The sequence below is a fragment of the Notamacropus eugenii genome, chromosome X (assembly GCF_028372415.1).
Source record: "Notamacropus eugenii isolate mMacEug1 chromosome X, mMacEug1.pri_v2, whole genome shotgun sequence".
Taxonomy (NCBI): Eukaryota; Metazoa; Chordata; class Mammalia; order Diprotodontia; family Macropodidae; genus Notamacropus; species Notamacropus eugenii.
Window position 1 is genome coordinate 95,524,885 of NC_092879.1, and position 26,839 is coordinate 95,551,723.

A 26,839-nucleotide genomic window follows, 5' to 3' on the forward strand; every position below is an offset into this window, starting at 1 on the left:
TTTGTTTCCTTCCGACGTTCGGTTTTGTTGGCATGTCATTAAGCATAGGAGTTTTGATCATTTTTATTTCCTCTCCACTTATTGTGAATTCTCCTTTCTCCTTTTTTCTTTTGATAATTTAGTTTTCTTCTCTTTGATTAGCTAACGGTTTATTTTATGAGCATTTCAGAACAGCTTTTAGGTTTATTTCTCAGCTCAGTTGTATTGCAGAAAAACATTAATACTGCACTCTGTGGTATGAGCACAAACCTGCAAGCCAACAATCTTGAACTAAATTTCTGTTTAATCTAAGTCTAAACACTGTTCAGATTAGAGGGTAAATGGGGAAGGGATCTGCTCAGGCCCTGGGACTTCACCCCACAGCACCACAATGTTTCCTCATTGCCGTCTCTAATCGCTGTCTATCCTCATAGCTCTACTGTAATTATTTACAATTTCTATGATTTGTTCTTTGACCAACTCACCATTTAGATAAAGTTCTTTAGTCTCCACTTAGGTCTTTTTTCTTCATACCCATTTTCCTTACTGATTATAAATTTTATTGTGTTATCTGTCAGATGTTTTTCTGCATTTTTATGAGTTATTTCTGCCTGAGCAGTAACCAATTCTGGTTCAGAATCTATGTGATGCTGAAAAAGAAATTCCATAAGATTCCCATTCATAAGTCACCAAATGTCTAACATGTCTGGCTTTTCCACTATTCTGTTCAAAACCTGTCATTTCTTCCATTTGACTTTTCTCTTAAGTCTGAGAGAAGCACATGGAATTCCCCAGCCATTGCTATCTTCGTGTGTTCCTGTAATCCAGTCCTTAGGTGTTGGCTACTAGGAGGGTGTCTAGTTCTTGCTGGCACTGTTTCTTTAGCAGGAGTTCCTTTGGGCATCATGGAGTCTCCCCGACTATGTCTCTCTTGTCTTTTCTGAGATCATGATTGCCACTCCTGCCTTTAGGGATTTTGCTGTGGTAAATCACACCCCAACACCTTGTTTTAGCATGGTGTGATTATTTTATTTATATATGTGTGTACATATATGTATAAAATGTACATATGTGTGCATACATGTCTTATACATAGTAGATTGTTGGATTTTGTTTAACATCTTTTGCCACCCTCTTTCCTTTTAAGTATCAGTTTATTCTGTTTGTATCTATAGTTATAATTTTGTTTGTTTTTATTTCTATTAAATTTAGTTAGAATGTATTCTTTTTTTAAAATCAATACTAGGAATTTGTATTGCTTCAAACAATCTGATCCCAGGCCCTCTTGTTTTCCCCCTTTCCTCTCAGCTTAGACACAAATTGCTGCTCTGACCTCCTTTCTCTTTCTATTCAGAGCATCATAGATTTAGAACCCGAAGGGACCTCAGATTTTACAGAGAAGGAAACTGAGACTTATAGAAATGAAATGACTTGCTCAGGGTTACACAGCTAGTCAATGGCAGAGTGAGGATTTGAACCCAGCCAGGTTTGCTGGCTCTAAACACTAGGCCCTTTCTCTCAGTGCCAGACAGCTTCCCTAACAGTTATTTTCCGACCTTATTGTGTTTCCATTACTATCGTTTCTTCTTTTCTTTCTTTTTACCTTCTTGTGCCTGGCCCAGATAAGGTGGGCATTCCTAGAAATCTTTCCCTGCTTCCCTCTGTACTTCTGAATAACCTGTACCTGTGATCTTTCTCAATTTCACCCTCACCCATCTTTTTCTAGGGTGTTGACTTTCTTGGACATCCACAATTTGGTCTTTCTGTTCCCTCACTGACCTTTAAGCATAGCTCTGTGAGATAGGTGCTCTTATTATTCCCATATTACAGATGGGCAAACTGAGCTCACAGAGGGACCCAAAGTCAGGCAAGTAATAAGTGTCTAGTTTTCATTCTATGCCTTCTAGATGGCCTGAGTCTTCAAGAACTCGACCCTCCCCTGGCTTTCTCAGGACAGTTTTTAGAAGTCCTCAGTTCTGTTAACCCTTAGGTCTTTTGGGGACCAGCTGCTGCTTAGTCACGCTTCCCCAAGCTCGTACTTGTAAAATGGAATTTTTGAACCCGTATGATGACTATTGATCCCAGTTCGTTTTCACCTGATCGGCATCTGCCCAGTGTTCTGGCTGGCCAAGATCTTTCAGAATCTGGGCTCTGTCATCCAGGCTGTTAGCCATTCTTACCAACTCAGTGCCATCTGATGAGCATGGCATCTGTGCCTTTATCCAAGTCATGCCGGTGTTAACCAACAGCGTTCCAAGCACAGACTCCAGGACCACTTCGCTTAAGATGTTTGGGAGTCTGGCCGCTAGCCAGTTCCAAATCCTCCCAAGTTTACCATGTTCCGGTGGCACTAATGTCCAGTCCCAACTGCTCGCCTTTTCCACCAGAATAAAACGAGAGACCGCCCAGCACTGAAGTAAAACAGAATATGTATCACACCCATTTCTGGTTTCCTATTTTCCTCAGTTTGTGCCTTTCAAAGACAATTGGATGACTTCATTCTCATCATATTCTACAGATGCTCTGGTTGCACAAGTGGTTGCTTTTTGTAGTCTATTGAAAGTATTAGGATACAAGGCCACCATCACTGGTACCCCACCAGGAGCAGACCAAACAGCAGGGGGACAGCTGATCCTGTGCCCATGGGACTGCGAGCTCTTCTGCTGAATCTAATTTGAAAGTGTTTTGTTCTCCAAGTGCAGCTCAGAAATCATGAGTATTTACTGTGCTAATAACTACTTAAAATGCTGTTCTGAATGTTTTGTGAGTCAGTGTTATGCATGGGCACTTGTGGGCAATACACATATATCTGTAGTTTGGGGATTGGTATAATGGACAGAAAGTTGGCCTTGAAGCCAGAAAGACCAGAATTGAAGTCTTGCCTCTACGTGATGGTCAAGTCATTTCACCTCTGAGTACTCAAGGCAGCTAAGACTTTAAGTTGCAAAGGAGGTGCCAACCTGCTTTGGTGGAGGGATTTTCCTTATGTGAGAGTTCCCTATAACATCAGTGAAATCATAGCCGCAGTCCCTAGCCTCTTTCCTTTCTGATCCAAATTACCGCTGCTACTAGCTAGACCTACTACATGGCTAGATGGCACAGTGGGTATAGTGCCAGGCCTGGAGTCAGGAGGACCCGAGTTCTAATGTGACCTCACACACTTAGTAGCTGTGTGACCTTGGGCAAATCACTTAACCCTTTTTGCCTCAGTTTCCTCCTCTGTAAAATGAGCTGAAGGAGGAAATGGCAAAACACTTGAGTATCTTTGCCAAGAAAACCCCGCATGGGGTGATGGAGGGTTGGGCATGACTGAAACAATCCAACAATCAAAGCACTGCTACAGCGACTGATTACTAGGTTGAAAAGTCTGTTTTCAATGGTTTCTACAGTTACCCATGGGCCACTGGGGTACCATTTGCCAGTATTTGTTCTGTTTGTTCATAAACTATGGGAATGCCACAAGCCCATTTTGCTGGTTTGTGATGGATGCCAAATATGTTGACACAATCACCAATGTAGGTTCATTGATTCCTAAACTGTTAGAGCTGGAAAAAACCTTGGGAGGTCACCTGGGCTAACCTGTCATGTAACAGATGGGCAGACTGAGGCTCAGAGAGGTGACTGGATTGAGTCTAATCCAACATTCGATGATTCTAATTGAATGGAAAATGGTGATGTGTACATCAGAATAAGCCCCACTTTGTTTGTACTCTGTTCTCCTTGCCTGGACGCTCCTCCTTCTCCTTGTCCTCGTTCTTCTCTCCTCTGGTATTCTGCCCAGGGGAAGGTAAACTCCATGGCCAAAAGCTGCCTTTTTTTTTTTTTTTTGCTTTGGGATTCCTGGCTACATTTCTTGCTCAAAGATTAAGCCTCAAACCCAATTCAGTCTGGAGCTCATACACTGGACCACAAGTCCCCACCCACATAGCACAGAATGAATGTAATAACTAAATAGTAATTGTTTCTCTTTTACCCAAGAACCCTGAGGGTCTTCCCCTCCCAGTTTGATTTTTTTAATTAAAGGGGCCATCCCTTGTGTAACTAAAGAAGCCTAGTCATTGAATGGGTGTATCTCACTCTAAGTGAGAATGTGATATGACCTTAGACTGAAAGGACCAGGGTCTCCCATTGCATCCTGGGCCATCTCCAGTCCTCCTGATGAATATCAGGCCACTGGACTCAGATGGCTCAGGAGAAGACAGTGAGGCTGGTGACCTTGCACAGCCCTCCCACCCTCAAATCCAAGTTCACTTCAAGTCATGTCATCATCTTGATGATGTCCTCTTTGAAAACGAAGGACAACCTCAAGCCTGGATGAAATTGCAAGAGTGAGAGCCTTGCAAAGCAGACTCATGCAATTCCACAGAGAAGCTCTTCTGCCCAGATGCTCAAACCTGAGGCTTTCTGTTGTCCATTTGAACTCACTCTGCCAACAACTGAAAGAAGCTTGTAGCTCTTGAAGCTCGAGGTTCAGGATGCCCCTTAGAGGAGAGCAGGCCCACATGCCCATGAACATGGACATGGACTCGAGGCCTGGTTTTCAAAATCTTTATTTAGTTTGTATACACATAGCACAGTGCTCCATTTTAGAATGCAACTACCTCTAAATCTCTACCAAACCGCGTTAAGAACCTATGCCACTTAATGTCAAAAGAAATGCCAAATGGTCTGTCTCAGATATTTTGATAGAAATGTCAACTTCAGCTGAACTGAGTGACTGCTCTCCCAAAGCCCTGTGGACTGGGTTAATTTAACGATGGAGCAGGATCTGAAATGGATTCCTCAGTTTTAACGAACAGGTGAACTCAGAGTGAACAAGCCTCTGCTGCTAGAGGGCAGCCAAAGAGGAAAGAACAGAAGTGCTACCGTCAGAAACCACGAAGACGTGTCCCCCCTCTGGTCTCCTATCTTACCTGACAACTTTTCTAGTAAAGGAACATGAAGAGAGAGCCCACAGGGATTTGGTTGCTCAGGGCAGGAGTATACACACAACACTATTACAATAGTAACACATACAACAGATTACTGAAACTGTAGCATAAAGTGGAAAATCTATGTTAGGAAACTATTGGAAGAAAAATAATTATCTCTAGCAAAAAAAATGCATTAAGGAACTGCAGACTCTTTATTATCATAGCCATGAACATTTAAGGTATTGTGACGATTCTCTCCCATCTGTTAACATTCGAATCCTCTTCGGTGTTCTGCATTCCAGAGAATCTCTCATTGAGGGTCATGTTAGTCTGCGGAGGAGAAGGAGAAATGGCCTCCATTAGTCCTCATGATTTAACAGTTGTAAACACTTCCTACGCGCCCACAGAACCTGGCCACCTAAGCAGAAGGAGGAAAAGCGAGCTGTCCATGCCAGAGAAGAGCACTGGGATTTGTGGAGGGAGTCTTGGGGTAAGAGGCACGGGACGACCTCTCCCTCTCCTTCTGTATCATGGTCACTGCTTTGCCTCTTGCTCAGGCAGCATCAAAAGTCCCTGTTAGAAGAAGTGGGTCAACCTGCCTCTAGCCTTCCAGGGTGGTGGTCCGATAGCCCTCCATCCACACCAGGCAGGAGGTACTCAAAAGTGCCTTGACTCCTAGCCTCCTCCCTCCCCTAGTCAGGGAGCAGCGAAAAAGCAACATGGCTAGAAGATTTCTTCAAGATGAGAGTGGAAGTCCACATACTTCTGGAGGCTCCAATTCTGCTTATTGCACACCCTACCCCCTATTCAAAAACGCCTCTATCTTTTCAGATGAAGCTTAAAGAAAAGCAAAGCTAAGGACAACCAGGGAGCTGTAATTTTCCCAAACCTTATGAGGCTGGGAGTGGACACACACGAAGAAGCCTTCATGCCTCCAACAAAGCAGGCCTTGGAGTCCATTTATATATGTTTGCTCCCTACTAAACTTGGGTGCTCAGAAAGTAACCGCCTAGAAAGTCATTTGAATGACTTCCTTTGCTAGAAAATAAATCCAGTAGTTGTGGAGATGCTTTTTCTTCAAGTGGGAGCATCCCAGATATTTTGCAGAGCTATGAATCTAGCCACTCTTTCAGCTTCCTCTTGGAACTTTAAAGTGAAGCAGAGCATTCTGGGAACATATGTACATCCACACATATCCACACACACACATCACATCACATTCTTCCAGCCCCTCAAGAACTTTCTATGGCTCCCCAGTGCTTATAATAAGTTCAACTCTAAATTCCTTATTTTTTGCCCCTTCACCATCTGGCCCAGAAGTTCCTATGCCTACGTCCTACACTCCACCCCTCACTTCCAGCCAGGCTGGTCCCTCAAACATGCCTGCTAACCTTCACATCTTTGCTTATACTGTTCCACCCATCTACTACTCTTTCTTCAAAGCTTAGGTCATTCATGAGACCTTCCTCAATAGCATCAGAGATCAGTGCTGTCTTCCCTCCTCAAACTCCATGAATTGTCCAAACCATTCCTGAGGCTCATGACTATTGGGTATCAGAGGGGTAGATCTTATTTCCCCAGCTAGTCCAGGCCACTAGGGGGCACCACAGTGCACAGAGTGAATGACCTCAGATACTGACTAGCTGTGTGTCCCTGGGCAAGTTACTTTACCTTTGTCTGCTTCAATTTTCTCATCTGTAAAATGGGGATAACAAGAGCACCTGCTGTGAGGATTAAATGAGATCATATTTGCAAAACACTTAGCCAAGGTCCTGGCTTTCATATGAGACTACAAGTGCCACAAAGGCACAGGCTCCTTATGTTAACTGCATCAGCTGGGGATCACATAATGCTTTGCAGTTTAAAAAATACTTGAAATCCACATCTCATTTATGTCTCCTCAGAAAAGTGAAATACAAGGCAAACATCTAGTTAATTGGGGATTCTGGTTAACTGAGGTTTTGCTGTACAATTCAGTACAAGCAGATCTTGTATAATCCAAGTAGAGCCTGAAATGAACATGGGGTTTGTACTTGGCACCTTGTAAACAATCTCTGGGGGTAATTTTGTCCACCATACCCGATGGGTGACAGCCTCGAAACTGCGTCTTAAGAAGACCCCTTTGGGCTGAAGCTTCTTGGTGTTATGCCGGTCCCTTTTATTGTTCTGAAATGAAGTTTCCCCATTGGTTCTTTTATATCTGTCAATTAAAAATACGTATGAAAGGCTGTAAATGAAACTTGACATTCACTAAATCAGTGCTGCATCCTTTCAGAGGATGTAGCTCTGTGCCCCCAGCACTAGCCCGAAATTGAGATGCTTCAATTCTGACTGATTAACTGATTGTACAGCCTGAGGCATGTCCCTTCCCCTCTCTGGGCTATACAATGAAGGGGTTGAAGCAGATGATGTCTAAGGTCCCTTCCAGTTCTAGACACCTAAGGAGCTAATTCATGAATCTGGGCCCACTAAACATCACATCCAACTAAACTCTAGCAGCTGTGTCTGATTGTGGCTGGGAGTGGGCAGTGGGGAGGTGGAGGAGAAAGGCATCAGGAGAGAAATGGGGTTTTTCCATAAGATGTTTTCAGGTATCCCCTTTCTTCCTCCACCCGATTGGCAGGGCTAGGGTATATCATGGAACTGTCCTCCCACTCCCTCCACTGCTATCTAGAGGAAGCTGGATCATCTAGAGGGAGATGGGGGTAGGGAGGAGTCATTTTGAGCATCAACATTCACTGAAGTGGAGAAAATGGACTCAGACGAATCCCCAGAGAAACCCCTGAATCTATGACCACATGAAAATCAAAAAGGAGGAGGAGTTGAAGGGGAGATGTAAGTGACTGCACATTGAAGATAAACACGTTGCTTGGGGGCATGTGCAGGCACACACAGGCACACACACCCCCTTAGTGGCTGAAATACAAAAACTGTTTACTTACTCCTTATTTTTGTCCTCTTGAGGACTAGCAACAGAAAATGTGCGGGTTGCTCCAGGTTTGTTCTGCACTTGGTATCTGCCAGAAAAGCTACACATACTTTTAGTCCTGGCCCCCCCTCATCCCCCACCCCCACCATGAGTTAGATGAATGAACCCCACCCTGGACTACAGTCACCTGCTGCTGCTTCGACATTCCTCCTCATATGTCTGCCGTGGTTTCTAGAGGAAAGATCAGATTTCTATGTCCCAAATGGCCTTGGAAGCCTTCTCATCTAATCTATAGCTGTCCAGTACTCCCTTCTACAACATCCTTGACAAGTGGGCTTCCTGAGGTGGCCCAGCCCACTTGGGGCCGGCTGGCTTCCAACGTAAGAAAATGGCTGTGGAACTTAAGCCTAAGTGTGATTCAGTGCCTCACTACTCCTAGCCCTGGGCCCAGGCCCAGTTTAGGTGGTCATCCGAATCTGCTTTGGTCTCAGTCATTCTTTTTCCCTCCATTTTGCCACCTATTAGCCAAGTAACACAGGACTGTGGTGGAAAAGGAAGCATTTGGAGGGAAATCAACATAGGATGATGGAAAACATTTGCCGTACTGGGATGCACACCAATATTAGGCTGGTCGATTTAGAACTGGAGGGAACCACAGAGTCAGGAAACCTGGTCCATCTCCCTTGTTTACAGATGAGGCAAGCTGGTCAAGGTCACACAGCTTATAGGTATCACAACTGAGATTTTTAGGCTTTCTTCCCATACTGATGCCAGAAGACAGATCTTAAGGAAACAGTATTTGTGTTAAAAACAAATGATGCTAAAATTGGCTACTTGAAGAAACCAGGCCCACGAAAGCCCAAACAGCCTTGAAAATGAAGCCCAGATCATGGCTTGTGAAATTGAAATTACAGACACTCACCTCCTGGTTCCTGGTCACTGTATTCTCCCTTCGCTCTTTCTGCTTGGTTGTTCTGCTTAATACAAAAGACTTGATGTGAATAGCAAACCGAGACATCTTGTAGGAAATTAAATTAGGACTTTGTAATGAGTTGTGCACAATGGATGTTTTCAGCCTGAGTCTGACCAAGCAATTTAAAATATGACCCCAAAAGCCAATGAGAGAAATCCAGAGAAGCCCATGTAAACAAATGAGCCCTTTGTTGGGGGTGCAAATGTGGCCATCTCAACAGAGACATGAAGGCTTCCTGACTGTTTATTATGAAGTCTAAGGGAACCTAATTTGGAAATGTTTTCATTAAAAGAAATGAGGTTTTCCCAACAACCAGACTGAACCAGTGTTCAGCACCAATAATGGATGCAGACGTTTTTACTATGAACTATGAGAAGTGCTGAAGAAACCACTGTAGTCCAGTCAGAAGTGAAACATACCTGTCAAAGACAACTGGGCTAGAGGCCTCTGAAGGGCAGAGGAAACAAAAAGGGAATGAGAAGGGAAATCAAGACTCTGAGTGGCAACAACTCAGACAAGTGTCTGTCTAGGCCTCTATCTCCAAAGAGACAGAGCATACTAGAGGTCCCGGGCCCCAAGACTTGTTTGCCCCCTTTTTTCCCAAGGGACTCACTCTCAGACTCAGATCTTGCCACGGGTCAGGTTGTATAAATTCAAAGACACTCTGGAAGGATCATTGTGATGCTTGCTATGGTTTTCTAGGTTTGTGTTTGTGAAGCTAACATTCTAGAGCCAACGGGTATGGAGGAGAGGAGAGGGGAGGAGAGGAGAGTGGAGGGAGGGGAGGAAGAGAGGAGAGTGGGAGGAGACAGACAGACACATATACAAGGTCCCATCATCAATCCACAACCTCCCTGGGAATGTTTCTCCAGTTCTTCTTCCTGAAAGCCCACGCTGGCTCAGTGGTAGCAGTGTCTGCTTGTGCTTCTCGCTGGGCAGTCTCACTGTCCTGCTTTGTGCCTCACCGCTGGTGGGAAGTTGGCTTGAAGTAGTTATTTTGTTTGGGAACCCTGAACCAGTAAGTTGTCTGTGTTTTCCACTCGTTGTATTATTCGTGAGCATTTGGGGGACTTAAAAGGGAAATGCCCTCCAAGTCCTAAACAAAGGTTCCCCTCTCTCTGAGCTCATTAGAGTGATGAGGGATCCCCCTTGCCAAGTCCCTCCTTAGCTCTCTTAACTTTGGGTTCCCTCTGAATTCTACAGTAATATTTATTCATTCACCTACTATTAAAGTCTTCCTCAAAGCCTTGTTCCTGGTATGGAGCTCTCCCAGGCTCTCCCAGGCTGTGTCAGCATCCACCAGCTCTAGTTGTTGCGCTTGGCCAAGGTGGAAAGTGCTGAGGAGCAGCACAGTGATGGAGGAGACCATATACTTCATGCCTGAAGACTGGTCAAGCTAAGCTCAGAGAAACTTAGTATGAGATTGGCCACAGAGCGATGGCCTTTTAGGGCCCAGACCAACTGCATTTGCAACCGGATTCCGAGGAGTGCCAAGGCTTCACCAGACATCAGGGTTGGTGTCTGAGACACCAAAAAAGAAAAGGTTAAGCAGCCCTGGGCTACTAAGTCAAAGAAGGACTGTAATCTCCATCAGTGGAAGGAGTACCTGCACTGATAATGTAATAGATCCTTGAAATGCTGAAACAACTTTTTATTTTAATTTTTTTTTGGAAGGGTGAAGGCAAGGCAATTGGGGTTAAGTGATTTGCCCAAGGTCACACAGCAATGTCAAGTGTCTGAGGCCAGATTTGAACTCAGATCCTCCTGACTCCAAGGCCAGTGCTCTATTCACTGAGCCACCTAGCTGCCCCTGAAATAATTTTTTAACCACACAAATGGTAATCATCTAGGCTGAGGAGATACTATTATAGAATTAAGAAATGTTCCAGCAAGAGGGGGGTTTGAGGGGGTCATCTACTTCAGCCCTCTGACTTTACTTCATAGATGAGGAAACAGGCAGGTCTTTTGATCAAATCCACATGTCCAGAGTTAGATCCCAGGTCCCTTGACTCCCAGACCACACCAACAGGACAAAAAGGAATGTAAAGAAGGGAAAGGCAAATTGGATTTTTTCATATTCATAGGTAATGAGCATCATCTAGGAAATGCAGACCAAAATTCAAATTTTATTAAATTGTTTGGTCTTCCTAAGTGATCTTTCCTTGGGGGGGCGGGGAGAGGCAGGGTTGGAGAGGAACTAAAATGAATTATCTGGATGATTTTTTCAGTTCTTAGAGTCAGACCTTTAGGCTAAGGTGGGAGCCGGCCTAGGAAACCAAGCTACAGCCTAAGGATCCGAAAAACTCGAAGCATGGAAGGGGAGTGTGCCCAAAAGGCAAAGTGAGGAAGGCAGCTTCAAATACAAACTTTGCCTATTTCCTCACAGCCAGTATTGGTACAAGGGACCATAAGAGAGAGGTTAACAATGAGACTCCAAGGCCTGGGAGGGAGATGGGGTTGAGGGTGACCCAATCTACTTTTCAAGAACTGACTAGAACAGTCAATGTTTAGGTGCCTGCTACGTGCAAGGCCTGATGCTATCTTGCTAGAGAAGACACAAGAATAAATTTTAGACCCTTCCTGCTCTCAAGGAGCTTAGCAGAGAAAAGAAGACACAAATACAAATAACTATAATAGAAAATAAAACATGAAAAAGCATAGAAGAGTATATGAGAGAGCCCCAGAAAAAAAAGACTATTTCTGACTTGGGCAGAAAAGTCGCAGCTGGTAAGAAGAAATTCACCAATCTGGCCTCTCCTCCTTCTGGCTGACCTTGAGAGAGCAAGCATAGAGGGGCAAGTACAGGATCTTTTCCCAAAGCATGGCCTACAAAGCAGTCTATCTTTTATAATAGCCTTGATCCCTTAAAATTTCTCATGTTGGAAAGGAAGGAAAATCTGGGTATTACAGGCACACAGCTCCAACGTCTCTCCCAGCCCCCATCTATATCGTCTATAGTTTATAGCAATGTAATAATGACTTCTTTGGTGTCCAGTCTACGATTTCTTCAGTATGAAACTTCCATTTGCGAAGACAGCTCTGTTAGACTTAAGGATTATCAGAGGCTCCTAGCGTCGGAGCTGGTGGCCATGTCAGGCCATGTCATTTCAGAGATAAGAAAACTGAAGCATGGGGAGGGGCGGGGACTTGTTCACGCTTACACACGAGTTGCTTGACCCACTGAGATGTACCATGACTTGCCCATGGGTTTGAAGCAAGACTTGGGAAGCCAAGTGTTCCAGATCTCTAGGTCAGCCCTCTCCACCACCACCATGCTGCTTCTAGTCCACTCAGTGACAAAAAGAGGCATCTTGTTGTCATGGAATTGCCACTTAGATCCAGCTGTCACTAATGGAATATGGAGAATGCGTCTGAAATCTATCAGACTCTATTTTTACCTTCTCGCATCATTTGGCAATGATTTGTTTGCTGGCCCAGGACTCAGCTGTCTTCCAAATCTCTCAGATCTGCTGTTTTGGTTCCTGAACCGTCTAGCTGTTGATTCCCTTTTTTTATTCTCCTGTAAAGAAACCCCATTTGACGAAACCATTTAAACACTATCCCATGATTTTACTTGGGTATGGCTTCATTTGAATCCCCAAACCCCTGATTTGTCTGTGCTTGTGAAGATACCAAAGGGACAACTCCACTGAACTCAATTTTTAAGGACAAAGACAAAAAATGTATCTAGTGTTTTGAGGCTTTGGCCCACACATCACTATATGTATTAAATTTTAGTAAAATTTAGTTAATTTAGTATGATTAAAAATTAAGATAGAATATAAGCTAGCACCTTCCCATTGTCAGTGCTGTTCTCAGGCCCTGATTCAAGGGATTCTTGAATTTCTATTCAAGGAAGAGAAAATCAGGAGGGACCCTGAGGTTATCTGGGTCAACCCAAACCAATATGGCTTATAAATATAAACATAATAAATAGCATTTACATATCACTTTAAGGTTTGCAAAGCACTTTCCATGTGTTACATCATATGATCTTCACAACAACCCTGTGAGGTAGGTGCTACTGTTATTATCCTCATTTTACAGATGAAGATACTGAGGAAGAAAAGGTCGAATCATTTGCCCAGGGTCACACAGCTAGTTGGTTGGTTGTTGTCCTTTGTCTTCGAAGAGGACCAAAGTGACATCACCACGATAAAGTGAAATTTCAGTGTGTCCGACTGTCGCTGATCAGACCAATACAAGCTCGGAATGCTCTACCACAGGTTGGGCACAGATAGTCCGTGTGAATATTTGGGGTGAATATCCCAAATTTGCACATCCTGCTGAAATACACAGCTAGTAAATGTCTAGTAAATGAGGCTGGATTTGACTCATGTCTTTCTGACTCCAAGTCCAGATAAGGAAACACTCTCTACTAAGGTGGGTCCATATCCTGTCTGTAACTTCTAGTCTGAGACAATTGCCTGAAAGACTCAGAGATGCAATGACTTGTTCAGGGTCACACAGCCAGCATTTGGCAGAGGAAACACTTGAACACTTGAGTCTTGTGACTCCACAGCACCCCCTCCTCTGCCATGTCCAACTGCCTCTCTAAAGCCCCCAAACCTCCAAATCATTGATCAAACAGTGTTCTACTGATTTTCAAGGAAAAAATCTTGAAAAAATAAAGGTAATTTGTTAGACTAAAATGTTTAGAAACTTTAAGCACTTATTCAATTTTTTGTGAAGTAATTATGCTTGACCTTCCTGATAGTGCTGCAAGTCAACATACTTGCTCAGAAGAGTTCTTCTATAAGAAGGATCTTTGAAATTTGAGTTATCAGACAATTACCAACTTGAAAAATATGTAAAGATATCGTCAAGCAGCTGAGGGGCCACCAGGTCAAAGCGGAATGAATTACTTCCGTTGTGCCTGGCCCCAGAGGAGGGCAGACCCAGGAGCAGCCGTGGGGGGCAGGCACAGAGAGAGGCCAAGTTCACCTCACTGGGAGAAAATCGTTTTGTCCCAGAGTGGAACAGGCTTCCTGAAGAGACCAAGAGGCCTTTACTAGCAGCCTTTGAATGATGGATGACTCCTTGTTGAAGAGCAAAGGAGATTATATAGGTAAAGCACTTTGCAAACCTTCATGCATTATTAAAAATATTTGCTATCATCATCATCATCATCTTGTAAAGGGAATTCTTGCTCTTGTTTAGGACCAGCTGGCCTCTGAAGTTTCACAGAGTTTGGAGATTCTGAGTCCAGTGTGGGACTCCTCGTGTATTCTTGTATGGGGGTAGGCTCACCCATATGATATCAGGACTGAAGAAGCTGCCCACTTATGCCACTCTGAAATCTCTTTCACGTGTTGGCCCTAGTAAAGCAGGGCTGAACACAAAATCCCTTTTACTGAGAAGTCTGCCAAAATGGCTTTCAGAACACAACTGAAGACCTAATCCAGTATAGCAATAGGAAACATAAAGTGGCTCTATAGGGCCCCCCATCCAAAGAGCAGCATTTAGTTAGACTTCCTGATTTCCATTTTTAGTAGTGCCTGAGAATCAAATGGCAAATGTAGCAACAACAGCAAAAGAGGTACAGAAGGAAAATCAATAATCAAACATCTGATTGTTTATTGGGGTTGCCTTGGGCTATGGCTGGAGTCAGAAGGACGCTAAGCCCCAGTCTAGTCCCTGCCCTCCACAGGTGCTGGGCAATCTAAAAAGAAATCATGAACATTGACAGGCCATTTGGGAGTCACCCAATATGGATCGTTGCTTTACCTCAGAAGCTTCCTTGTTTCTGTCAAATGGGCCCCGCCTGTCGATGCCACGAAATGCCCTTGGCTTGTAGGAATTCGAATCGTTTCTTCTGTAATTATTCCGGGGTCCAAACTGCCTCCTTAATCGCTGGGGTCCTAGGAACATAATAACTGACTGTATGTATCAGGGAGTAACTCAGCACAGCTCCCAGCATGATTTTGTTGTGCTCTCAGGCTCCGGAAGTCATATACTGGGCTTGGCAAAAGGTCTAATCTGCCTTTCCTGCAAATTCTTCCCAGCAGCCCTCTGATTGCGCTCACTACTGCTGCTGGGCAGGAGAGCGCCCAACCTTCCTACCAATCGAAGGGAATCTGACATACTGTACCCAAGGAGGATGACTGCCTTCCTGCCTTCCTGCCATGAGGGACCAGAAATAGGATGCCAGGCACCTGCTTAAAATAGATTCTGTCTCTTAGAAACACCCAATTTATAAGGGATAAACTAAAGACTAAAGTGAGGGCATGGAAATCAGAAGAGGACAGCGAGCCCTGAAAATGCCATTTAGGTTCGTTATCTGCAGCCAGGGAAGCAGAGAACGAGAAGCCTGCAGATCAATGGAGTGGGGAGGGCGGAGGGGGGGAGGGGGGAAGGACAGAGGGGGATGGGGAAGGGAGAGAGGAGGGAGAAAGGAGGAAGGGAAAAGGGGGCAAAGGGGAGGGAAGGAGGAAGGGACAGGGGAGGAGGGGAAAAGACAGAGGGAGGGGGGAGGTGCTGAGGGAGGGCCAGACATGGGATTTCATCAGTGCAGAGAGTTTCTGATGAGAGAACCCAACCTACTAATGCAGACTGGCACTTTCTCGGCAACTTTTAATCTAAGTGACTAAGTCACCCCTCTGGGATTTGAACCCACATCTTCCTGCAGATCACGGAAGGGAATAAAACCACTTTGGGCAGGGTTATATGAATATTTCAGGTAAAAGGAAAATGTTTGGCCTGAATCAGCTGAATTACGATCCCAATCATACATTTCAAATAAGCAGGAAGAGCTGTTTAGACCATACGGCAGGGTCAGAAATCTCCTTTGTTTGTTTCCCTACGGGCTTTCTTACCCTGGCTTCTGTCCCTCTCTAAGAAGATTCCTTTGGGGGTACTGGGAATGTCACAGGGAGGCAGCTGGCAAGAGATTCTAATATAGACCCTCAATGAAGGGTTCCACTGGTCAAAAAGCCTCAGGCATTTTCTGACCCTCCATCTAAAGTCTTGAGAAGATCCTCAATTCCAGAAACTACCTTTCTCACATAGTGATACCCAGTAAATGCCTAGGAAAAGGGAATCGCCAAGCTGGCTGACAGGGCTGGGCCTAAGTATCATTTCCCTCCAAAAGAAGATAAGGATTTTCAAAGCTTCTCTTGGGTCTGCTGCTGACCCAATAGCAGTCAATTCTCCTCTTCAGCAGCATTGTGGGACTGTCTACTGGACCATGAAGTTGGACTTGCCAAGAAGCACAAAACAGGCCCTAAATCATGATTCAGCCTTGACAAAGGTGATGGCAAGCAAAGCAGACCGAACTGCATTTTTCATTTTGCCCAAGGTGAGTGACTAGATCACCAGCCACTGCCAAGATTAATAAATAAACTACGCCACAACCCAAGCTCCCAGACATGCTGCCCCTACTTGGAGCCATTCAGCAAGGCCACCTGAAGTGATTCCGATTGCTTTTACAGTTGGCTAAGGTTAGTTAGTGAGTCTATCATAAAATAACCGTTTTAAGGCTAACCCTCGGAAAATCCAGAATTCTGGTAGTAAGCCTGGTCTCTGTATCTGGTACCCTCTCTTCTTTTATATTGCTCTGCACGGTCGCGCTCCTTCCGTTGAAGCTTTATGAAGTCATCTGCAAGGAGAAACGCATATGTGAGTGTCAGCTGGGCACACTACAGTATGACTCTATCGCAAGCAGATGGGAGTAGGGGGCACTTTGAAAACCCCAAAGAATGGATGAGTGGTAGCACCAGAAATGTTATTGTACTGGTAAAAAAAAACAAAACAAAAAAAAAAAACTTTGAAGGAAGGCTGTTGGGCAAAGTGATGGTAACCTCACATATACAGGCTTGTACCTCAAGAGAAGTAACTTGTATGGACATAAAGGTTCTGATGAAATGTTATTGCGGCTGTGAGGAAAAAGTGGTCCAGAGTCCTGGGTTCCTCTAAAGTTCAATACCAGATGTTCACCAGGTGGCCCTACTCATTGGCTTTCAAAGACTTTATGTCATCACAGGGCCTGGTCTTCAGGCATTTTGCTGTTTACTCCCTACCCCACCCATCCACCCTCATTGTCTGTCACTATTTGATACCTACAGTTCCACCAATATAAATAAATTACCTTGGGTGTTGTAGATTTTATCCTCAAGAGGCCCTTATATTTGAGACAAATATCACAGGTGGACATAAAGACTCTTACCTTGAATTTCATTGGTTAACATTGCACTTGGACATCCAGTTAAGAGAGGAAGGCCCTTTGGGAACAGGGAATAAGCTAGGCACCTGAGGACAGGCAGGGCTGCCAAGAGTTGTGGTAAAGAAGTTTGGAAGGCAAGGCCATTGAGTGTCCAGGACATCATTTTGCTCAGGCCCCAGGCATTTAGCTCTCAGTCACCCTGAAATATTCAATGTACTGGATTGGGATTAAAAAGACCTACCTCCAAATCCCAGCTCTTACTAGCTGCATGACCTCAGATAAGACACTAACCTCTCTGGGCCTCAGAGCCTTCTGCAAAATGAAGAGGTTGAGATGGATGATCCTAGCAGTCAGTTCATTTGGACACCATGAAAAAGCCCCCTCCCCTTCCAGAAAAGTCTGACCCCTCAGATGCTGGGGGCCTATGACCCCTGCTATCAGGGGTTAAGGAGGGGGCTTCATGTGCCACCATGGCCATGGATGTTCATATTTTGTTATGCAGAATCCAAAAGGGTGCAGAAGTGCTCAGACACTCATATTACCTTTGGGATCCTAAGCAAGTCACTGAACTTCTCTGGGCCTGAATTTCCTTTTACGTAAAATGAACAAGTTGTACTAAATGACCTTTAGCATCCTTTCCAGCTCTAAATCTATGAACCTATCTTTGAGTGAAGCCAATTATGGCCTCCCCAATTTGTTCCCTTTTCACTTCACCAGAGTTGGCAGTGTAGTGTAGGCCTGGCAGTGTCCTGGCATGTTGGCCAAGCTAATCATCTTATCCCTCGGAACCTCCCTTATGAGATGAAGGTGACATTGCCTATGCTCCCTACCTCACTGGGTGGTTGGAACGAAAGTGCTGAGAAAGGGGAGGAATCATTAGATTTCTGTCCCCTGCTCCCAGGCCCTCTCAGCCATGTCAGCCTTAGCGGGATCTGACTACGATGGAGGAACCAATAGCAGAGCAATAACAAGAAGAGGGCGACACAAGAAAGATCAGCTGTCCTGTTCCCCATTGAACAGATGCAGACGCCTTTCCTCTGTGCTTGACATTTTGAGAATCTAGAGCAGGGAGGGCGCAAGTACCACGTTGGCACACCTCCTACTCTCAATAAAGCGATCGGCAGACAAAGCCCCAGGTCTGGAGCCTTCTGGTGGCTTTCAGCTCAACAGCCAAGAGCAGAAAGGGCTAAGGGCCTTGTGAGGAACAAGAAAGACAACGTAAAGCATTCATTGCCAGCAGAAGATGCCAGCCGCAACATCCTATGGGGAGGGAGGAAGGCTGTTGTTTGGTACAGACCTGGGATTCCAATCCTGCTGCTGACATGACCTTGGGCAAGTCCCTTAATGTGCCTAGGTGGCAGTTTCCTCAGAAAGCATAGGAGCCCCTCCCAGCTCTAGAGCCCCAAGCCTCTCTCTGCACAAGCACCCTTGGCCTTGGTCACATGACACAGAAAGCAGAGTAGAGGAGCAGGAGGCCCGACAGCTGTTAGAAGCTCTGCCAGCTCTCCTGGTTCTTCCCCAGTACTATAAATGCCCTTGTAACTGAGCTTTCAGGGGTAGAACCATGGGTGTTGATGAAATACATTAAACTGACTGGGAAAAATTCAATTTTCTTTCTGGTAGCTTCTCATTTTTATTATGTTTGTTGTGCAACCGCATTGTGGGTCATGTGAGGGGCTAGAGCTGGGGACAGAGGGACCAACACTCAAGGAGAATACAAGGAAAGCCAGCAGTCCAAGAGATGACTTCACAGCGTGGGATGCAAGCAAATCACAATGCTGTTTGAAATTAGGCAAAGAGTGGCCGCCTGGCCTTTCAGGCCCAGAGGCAGAGCTCCCCATCTATGCGGTCACTGTACCCAAGCTGTGATCTCCCATTTTCTGACTGAGTCAGAGAAGCAGCCAGAGAATACAAGCAATGACTCACATTTCTATAACACTTTCTAGTTCAGCAAGTGGTTTTCTTCAACTGCAGGGCATGTTGCTAGACAGAAGTACACTGGATTGTGATCCAGAGGACCTGAGTTCGAATACCAGCTCTAGTCACTTACTGTGTGATTTTCAGCAAGTCACTCAACCTCCCTGGGTCTCAGTTTCCTCATTTATAAAATGAGAGGGTTGGACTAGATGGCTTTTAAGCTGTAATGTTACAGACAGTATGGTCATATTTTCTTTGATAACCTTGGATAAGCAGTGTCTGTATTATCTTCATTTTTCAGATGAGAAAACTGAGGCTCAGAAGTTCCCTCAAGGGTAGTCAGACTCTCCTACTTTTTCAGTCATCCAGACTGCCTACATAATGAGTGAATGAATGAATGAAAACCTTTGAACTCTACCCTACTCTACAGGGGCACTGTGGGACAAGTGCTTCGCCAACTATGCTTAGAGCACCAAAGAAAGGCAAGGCTGCTGTCATCATCATCATCACCATCACTATCAATCATTACCATCATTATTACCTCTCACTTTAAAGAATCACTAGGTCAGAGGCAGACTAGGGTCTCTTGGACACACAGGGGCAGCCTAGTACATAGAAGAGGGTGCTGGATTGGAAGTCAGAGAGCCCGATGTCCAATGCAGTCTCATAGACTGCCAAGTTCTGTGAGCCAGGGCAGGTCACCTCAGGGTTCCCCTCTGTAAATGAGCGTTAGAATAGCACTCCTTCCCAAGATGGTTGTGATGGCTGAACAAGAGAATGCTTGTAAAGTGCTCAGCAAACCTTGAAAATGCTATGTTTGTACCTGCTCTCATTCTTAACAAGAAAGGCTTCTTTATATTCAAACATGGAATGAGATAGTGAAAAAGCACAAACTTTTCAACTTTTGTAAAATCTGAACAGACATGGGACTCAGGATCATATGTGTGAAGCAGCTCAAATGGCATGCAGTGTGTGTGTGGGGGGGGGGTATGTGTGTTTGTGTGTATGTTTTCAAAGCTACATAAACCCAGATATTCCTTTACCCAGAGTTCATATTTGTAGATTAGGAACTGGCAGGGCTGAGGCTTCCTCCCTTCTCCCAATGAAAAGTATTTCAAATGTAATTTGTGCCAAGATTCTGCTCAAGCACCACCTTCCCCTCCAGGTGCTAGTACCCTCCCTTCTTAACTGCCCTGGATTTTCCCACTTTATGTTTTTGTGGTACAAAACTACTGCAGGCCTGATGAATTTAGCAGTAAAATAACAAAGCAGGCAAACTGAGGAAGGATTTCTAATTGTCTCTGGAGTCTTAAGTGCGGCTAGGTTTAGGAGGCCAGAAGAGCTCCTCTGGGCAGGCAGTGACCATCTTCACTGCTCCCTTCAAGGTTTTTCTTGCTTTTGATTACCATACTTGTTGTCTGGGGCGGGGGGGGGGGGGGGGGGGGGGGGGAATCTGTGCATCAATAAAATAGAAATAAGGAAAAGAAACAGTTCATTAAGGTGTCAACCCAGAAGAGCTTTAAGATTCCTTCCAGCATAAAATTCTATGAATCTACAATGAGAAGTAAACTAAAAAATCCCCTAGGTCACCTGTCATTCACCTCTCTCCTTTATCTCTGTATCTCACCTATCCCTAAATCCTGGTAAAGATGAAATTGACCTTCTAAATGCCTCTGTTTTCCCCCTGCCCCAATCCAGCAGTTGGATCTCATCACCTCACACTTGGATTAGCGCTGCCAGGTTCATCTTCTCAAACTAGAACTTTTGTCATGTCATTCTTTTTCTCACGAACCTCAAACGGTTATATTATATCAAGATCAGGTTTCTCTTCCTGTATTTCAAAGTTCTCTGTTATCTGGGTGTCCATATCCTCATTTTTGTGTGTGTTAGGATCATAATATTTTGAGCTGGAAGAGACTTTACACGTCACCTGATCAAACTCTTGCATTTTACAAATGAAGACCCAGAGATACGGAGAAGTTAACTTACTTGTCCAAAGTCATCCATGCAGTCAAGTAGCAGTGAACAGGTTTTGATTTGGGTTCTTATTTCCAAATTTAGGGTTCTGTATTTATGCTACCTGTACACTCACACTTCAGGTTCTTTGTATCAGCCCAGTTAAGTTTCAGTCAGTCATGTTGATGCTATGCGTATCTATCTATCTCTGAGACTTTATGTGTGTTAGTCTTCCTGCCTGGAGTTCTTGCCTTTTTCGCTTTTCAAATCATCCTTTCCAGATAAGCTCAAACCCAGTTAATGGGAAGTGATGTCCTATTTTTAAGAAACTGAAGAGACAGATGTTTTATGGGAGTTTGGAGGAAGGCTTCAACATCTTTGTAACCTTGTTTCTAACCCCATCCCTCTGCTTTTAATTCCAATTCTTTTTCCAACTCTGTACCTAACTGTTATGTAGAAGATTCTACTATCATCTTTCCAAACGTGGTCTTACTACAGTGAACTTCAAAATATGGAATCTCCTAGATCCACAAAGTTGTACTTAGCAGCTTCCACTTCTGAAAATCTTAAGTTCCTAAATTTTGTTTCAGTTGCTCAAAACCTCTTTCCACTGCCTTCTTAACTTAAGCACAATGGCCAGCTCCCCTTAGTGAACCTCAGAAATGAAAATCTTCATATCCCAAATTTATGTCCTTTTCAGTCTCAAGTACCACCTTCCCATAATGTGAGTTAGGCCTTGAGAATTTGGAAATTCAGTGACTTGGAAGCACCGGACTGCTTTACAGGTGTGGCCTCTATGTCTCATGTTTACCAGGACGTAGTACTTTGGTAATCAATATTTTCATTCCATATGCAGAGGTTCTGCTTGGATCTAATTTTTTTTTAGTTTCTGTATTTGGGGCTCTGTGGTTTTTTTTAATTTGCTGGAGTTTTAGGATAACATATCTTAGTTAAAAAAGCTGTAACGTCTCTGGATTTATTTCCTTCACTTGTAAATTTAGGATAATAATATTTGTCCTATAGACCGTATAGGACTGTAGTGAAGAAAGCAGTCTGTATACCATGGTGCTTTGTGAAAATGAAATAGAAGGATGAGTATTTTTCAAAATAATTATTAAGCACTAAGTTGCACCCATTCCTATGTTAGGAACCTGTCTGCTAGAAGTTACATATTTTAAGTCATAACTATGGATATAGACATACATATGTTCAGAATAATTCATTAAAGCAATAAATGACTTATTAGTGATACATTTGTATCATATCATTGGTGTGCTGGAGTCAGCTCCCACCTGATCATAAGAATGGGTAGTTAAATTTCCAATGTAAGCATTTAAACCTGAGAAATCGGCAAGCGCTACACATCAGGGCTTGGTTTCCTGCATTTTGATTGTCTAGACTTAAAAAGGTAATAAGGAGTATGCTAATAATGCATATTAAACCTAAAACTGTTTTGCATACTTGTTTTTTAACTGGCATACACCTGATCTTATAAATGATTTTTTTCCTGAGGAAAAAAGGCAATAAATTATTATTAGTAGTAGTTAAAAAAAAAAAAAAGCCGTAACCGTTACGGAGGAGAAAAGTGAGGTCCAAAGAGAACAGGCGTCCCACGGAACGTGTCATACCAAACCTAGGATTTAAAGCAATATCCTACGCTAGAATCTCAGGAAGGAAGTGCAAAGTTAACAACAATAACAAAAAAACAAAAAAAAAATCAAAGAAGAAAAGAAAAAAGGCCACGATGGCGGAAAAGCAAAGATTCGCGCATCACCCACGCTACAAAACCACAATATGGCTGCCGCGCGGGAAAGGTCAGCCATTTTGGAAACTTTCCCAGAGTGGAGATGCAGTCACTTCATTCCCACCATTTCCGAAAAAGGACACTGTCTAGAGCTGATGGGGCCATTTTAAGTTCGAAGATGTTATTTAAAATTCAAAACACTATTTTAGGTTTAAAGGGCTGGGGTAGGGGGAGAGGAGGAGGCCAAGACCCAGGTTAAGGGCCAGGGTGGCCAACAGATGACTACCAGTGAAGGCCGGGGCCCAGTCCTGCCCGCAGTCCGCCGCTACTGGGCAGTTGGCAGGTGGCCGAGGGCAATCAGCGCGGCCCCCCCCCTCCCCCACGGCCGCTGCCGCTGCCGCTCCCGCCGCTCCCGCCGCTCCCGCAGCTCCTGCTCCCGCGCCGCTGCCGCTCCCGTCGCTCCCGCTCCCGCTCCCGCGCCGCTCCCGCTGCCGCTCCCTCCCCCGCGCCCGCTCCCTCCCCCGCTCCCGCTCCTGCTCCTCCCTGCCACTTCCTACCCCTCCCGCCCCGGCCACTCACCCAGAGACATGTCGATGTGTGAGTCGTGGCTGCGGCCCTTCTTCCGGTCGTCTGCCACGGTCCTTGCCATCTCCTTCTTCCTCTTCCTGTCCGCCTTAGCCTCGGCCACCACAGCGGTCACCGGTGCCTTCGCCATCCCTGTTGGCACCTCTGCCGTGGTCGCCCCCGCTGCTGGGCCTGAAGCTGAGGGCTGGGCGGATGTTGAAGGAAAGTCAGGAACCGACCAGGGCCGGAGCCACTGCGAGGCCTGGGGGGCCCCGGGCCTCTCCACCTTTCCTGGCACAGCGCGGCCTTGGGCCTCCGCAGCAGCTGCCTCTGGGACCCAGAAATGGTCCTTGGCCTGGGTCTGGACCCAGATCTTGGCCGGGGTCCGGCGCTCGACCCAGGCCTTCAGCGCGGCTTCGAATTTCCATATGGCAGCTGCCATCCTGTCAAGGCTGTGACAGAGTGTGCAGCGCCCCTAGGAGTCCGCGAGGATAAGCTGTGGCCCCGCCCCTTCCCCCCTCCCCTCCCCCCGTCACTGTTGCCATTGGCTAGCTCTTGGCCCCTCCCACCTCCCCTTTGGACGTCACTAAGTCTTCAGGCACCTTATCAGCCAATAAACTCAAAGGGTGTGGCATCCGAACCCTCCCTACTTTCACTCTCGAGTGAATCTTAGGCTCTTTCCTTCCCTTCCCCCCACCAGGTCTTTGGCACTCACATGCTTGTAAACTGACTGACCGTTTAATAAACCCTTGGTAAAAAAAAGGGGAACCTTCCAGATTTTTCCTCAACAGAAAGCTGTGCCAACCATAAAGTCAAGAGATTTCTTTATATGGTTACATAAAATCGTAAAGAAACCTATGTGGAGAAACAAAAAGACTCTCTACTTGACGGTTTTCTCGGCAACTGTCTAATATAAGATGACAGAGAAATATGAGCCTCCAAACAAATGTCCAAAAACCAATTAGTGTTTGATATAGCTTTAAAAACTACCCAAGGAAAGAATTCTTTATTTCACAACCCTACTTGACAAACCTGGTCATGGTCAGCGATTTGGGTGGAAAGAAGTTTAGCTCTTCAGTTCTCACTCTCTGCCTCCATGAATTGAGCTCCATGATAAAACAGAAAACGGTAAAAACACCCCATAATTTAATTCAACAAACAGTGAGTGCCCATTCTGTAAAAGTAAAAAGTAGAAGCAAATGGAATAATTTGGATGTGAGGTGAGGTTATACATTATAATAATAATAGTCCATAATGGATAAATGATCTCGGAATTTATATGAACACTTTTCAAAAAAGGAAGCACTTGAAAATAATCACTTAAAAAAGTGTTCCAACATTCTCCCAATTTTCAGGTACAAAATTAAAAGTAACGAAATGAAGGGACAGAGGAAAAGGAAGGGGGACACTCAGTTGTTACCAGTGAGGCTGCAAACTTGTGAAGAGCAACCTGACAGTAGACAAAAAAAATTCACCATCATCACCCCACCCAGATCATATCCATTGAACCAACAATTTCATCACTGGAGATATGCCCTGAAGGTGTTACAGGCAAAAAAAATAAATAAATGAAAGAACTTTCATTTCTAAAGTTTTTCATAGAACTGTTATCTGTAATGGCAAAGCCCAGGAAGAAACCTCAATATCCAAAAAGGAGGGGAATGGTTGAATAAGTGCTGAAAAAGTAAATGACAACAAACAAAGAACGCTAATGGAGACTTGGAGAGATCAAAAAGTTAAATAATTTTTTTGTGTGTGTCAAAATAAATTTCCTTAAGTGAAGTTGCAATCATGTCTAAAAGGTTATATTGATGCTTAATATTAAATTTTCCATAAATCATTCAAAGAATGGAGAAACTAACAACATTCTGGACCTCCCTGGTTCCACAATTCCTGCCCTGGTCCCTTGCCCGTGGTTTGAATTTGTTAGCTTATGCTGAAAAGATGTGGAAAAGAAACCACATGCTATGTTTTCTCCTTTATTTTCTTGTCTGTATACCTTATCTAATTTCTGTTTGCTATGTATCTGGATGAATGAATGGCTTGTTTTCCAGTCTGGGTGTTCATTGTGGAACTGGCATTTATTAGAAAAGAAGGAAACAAGAATTTATTACATACCTATAAAATGTGTGCCAAGCACTTTAGAAATAGGATCTCATTTTTATCCTCCCAAAGTATTTTTAAGTAGGTGCTATTATTATCCCATTTTACAGTTGATGAAACTGATGCAGACAGCCCAAGGTCATCCAGAGAGTATCTAAGGCTGTATTTGAACTAAAGTCGACTTCTGGGGAGCCAAGAGAATCAATCCTTGGATATATACCTTGGAGCACTCTTTTCTCACTAAGAGGTAGCTATCAAGAGCTTAGTCAGAACCTAAAAAAAATGGTGGAGTAGAGAGATCTGATTACATCCCAGTACACTTTCTCTGAGAAGAATAGAGCAGCCAGCCTTTGACTCCAATGTTCTGCTTCCCTTTGTCACAGTAATAAAAATCTCCCTTGGAGAAAGGTGAGTGGGAGAGATTCTGGAGAAAGCTATTCGTTCTTCACTTCAAGCTCCATCTAGACAGTCTCACAATGACACAGATAACCTACAGAACACATATTTGACATTGTAGGTTTATGGCCAGAGTGTTGGATCTGGAGTCAGGAAGACCTGAGTTCAGATTTGGCCTCACACACTTACTAGCTGTGTAATTCTGGGCAAGTCACTAAACTGCTGTCTGCCTCAGTTTCCTCATCTTAAAATAGGGATAATAACCTAACTCCCAGGGTTGTTATGAGGATCAAATGACATCATATTTGTAAAGTGCTTAACACAGTGCCTGATACACAGTAGGTGCTACATAAATGTTTATTCTCTGCCCCTACCTTAATGTATAATAAGCCTAGAAAGATAGACTGGATAGCAAGGAAAAATGTCAAATATATACCAAAGAGAGCAGAAGGGTGTTCAGAAGAAAGTATACACAAGCAGGGCAGTATTGGTACTGTCATGACAAATTTAATACATGCTTAAATAAAACTCTAATAGAAGTTCAGAGTTTTAAGTACAATCCTCTTTTTCTGTTCTCTGTATACAGAAATGTTCATCTTTGTTGCTTTTGCAAAGTTCTTGCTAAAAAAAAGAATCTTTAAAAAAAAAAAAAGGAAGCGTGGTATAATAAGACCATTTGGTACAAAAATATCCCTTCCCCCTACCTCAGTCTGAGATGCATATTTAGAGGCCCTGTTACATGCAAATCCTGGTATGGGATAAAATTGAGCCTTTTCTCTTTGTGGGCACTCCCAGATAGAGTCTTTCCCTGATTTTAATTTTAATATTCTAGATTGTGAGATCCTAGAGAAATATGGTAACATATTTTTAGGCTGTAATTGTACAGTCATTTTTTCCCAGTGTATGTTCCCTCAGAAGTTTGTTCTGTTGATTTAATTGTACAAGCTTTTGTTGATTGCTTGACTTAAATACTGATTTAAATATTGGTAATTTATTATTGCATTCTGTATAAATATTGGCATCAAGTTTATTGTGTGAAATCTGGAGCTTAAATCGCTGGAATGCTGTTGCGGAGTAGAAATGTTCATATTGTTCTTTTGCATTTAAACAGACCTAGACTACTGACCTTTGGGTGAGAAGAAAATGCTCTGTGATTTCTTGCTCCTTCCAGCCCCTTTCCACCCATTAAGAGGGCGAGTAAGAT

The 26,839-nt window shown here is 44.1% G+C and overlaps 1 protein-coding gene across 4 annotated transcripts; it reads right to left on the reverse strand.

The window, feature by feature from the left end:
- Nucleotides 1–5,081: 5,081 nt before the first annotated feature.
- LOC140516402 (uncharacterized) lies at nucleotides 5,082–23,629 on the reverse strand. 4 transcript variants are annotated; one of them, XM_072627346.1, is made up of 9 exons: nucleotides 23,152–23,629; nucleotides 16,278–16,391; nucleotides 14,522–14,655; nucleotides 12,193–12,314; nucleotides 8,744–8,795; nucleotides 8,009–8,052; nucleotides 7,835–7,909; nucleotides 6,972–7,092; nucleotides 5,082–5,222 (listed from the first exon to the last, which is right to left on the reverse strand). In XM_072627346.1, exons 1-9 carry the CDS (start codon nucleotides 23,576–23,578, stop codon nucleotides 5,127–5,129), a joined length of 1,185 nt encoding a protein of 394 aa, XP_072483447.1. In that variant the 5' UTR covers nucleotides 23,579–23,629; the 3' UTR covers nucleotides 5,082–5,126. The 4 variants fall into 4 exon arrangements, with proteins under 4 accessions (XP_072483447.1, XP_072483444.1, XP_072483446.1 ...); XM_072627343.1 differs by having other exon boundaries at nucleotides 7,835–7,921; XM_072627345.1 differs by having other exon boundaries at nucleotides 8,744–8,798.
- Nucleotides 23,630–26,839: the final 3,210 nt, after the last annotated feature.

Coding starts and splice junctions, on each gene's coding strand:
- LOC140516402 (XM_072627342.1), bottom strand. CDS start 23,578: ATGGCAGCTGCCATATGGAAATTCGAAGCCGCGCTGAAGGCCTGGGTC. Junction 8,053..8,743: donor CAGTGACCAGGAACCAGGAG/GTGAGTGTCTGT, acceptor TCTTTCCTCTAG/AAACCACGGCAGACATATGA. Junction 5,223..6,971: donor TCGAGGCTGTCACCCATCGG/GTATGGTGGACA, acceptor TCTCCTCCGCAG/ACTAACATGACCCTCAATGA.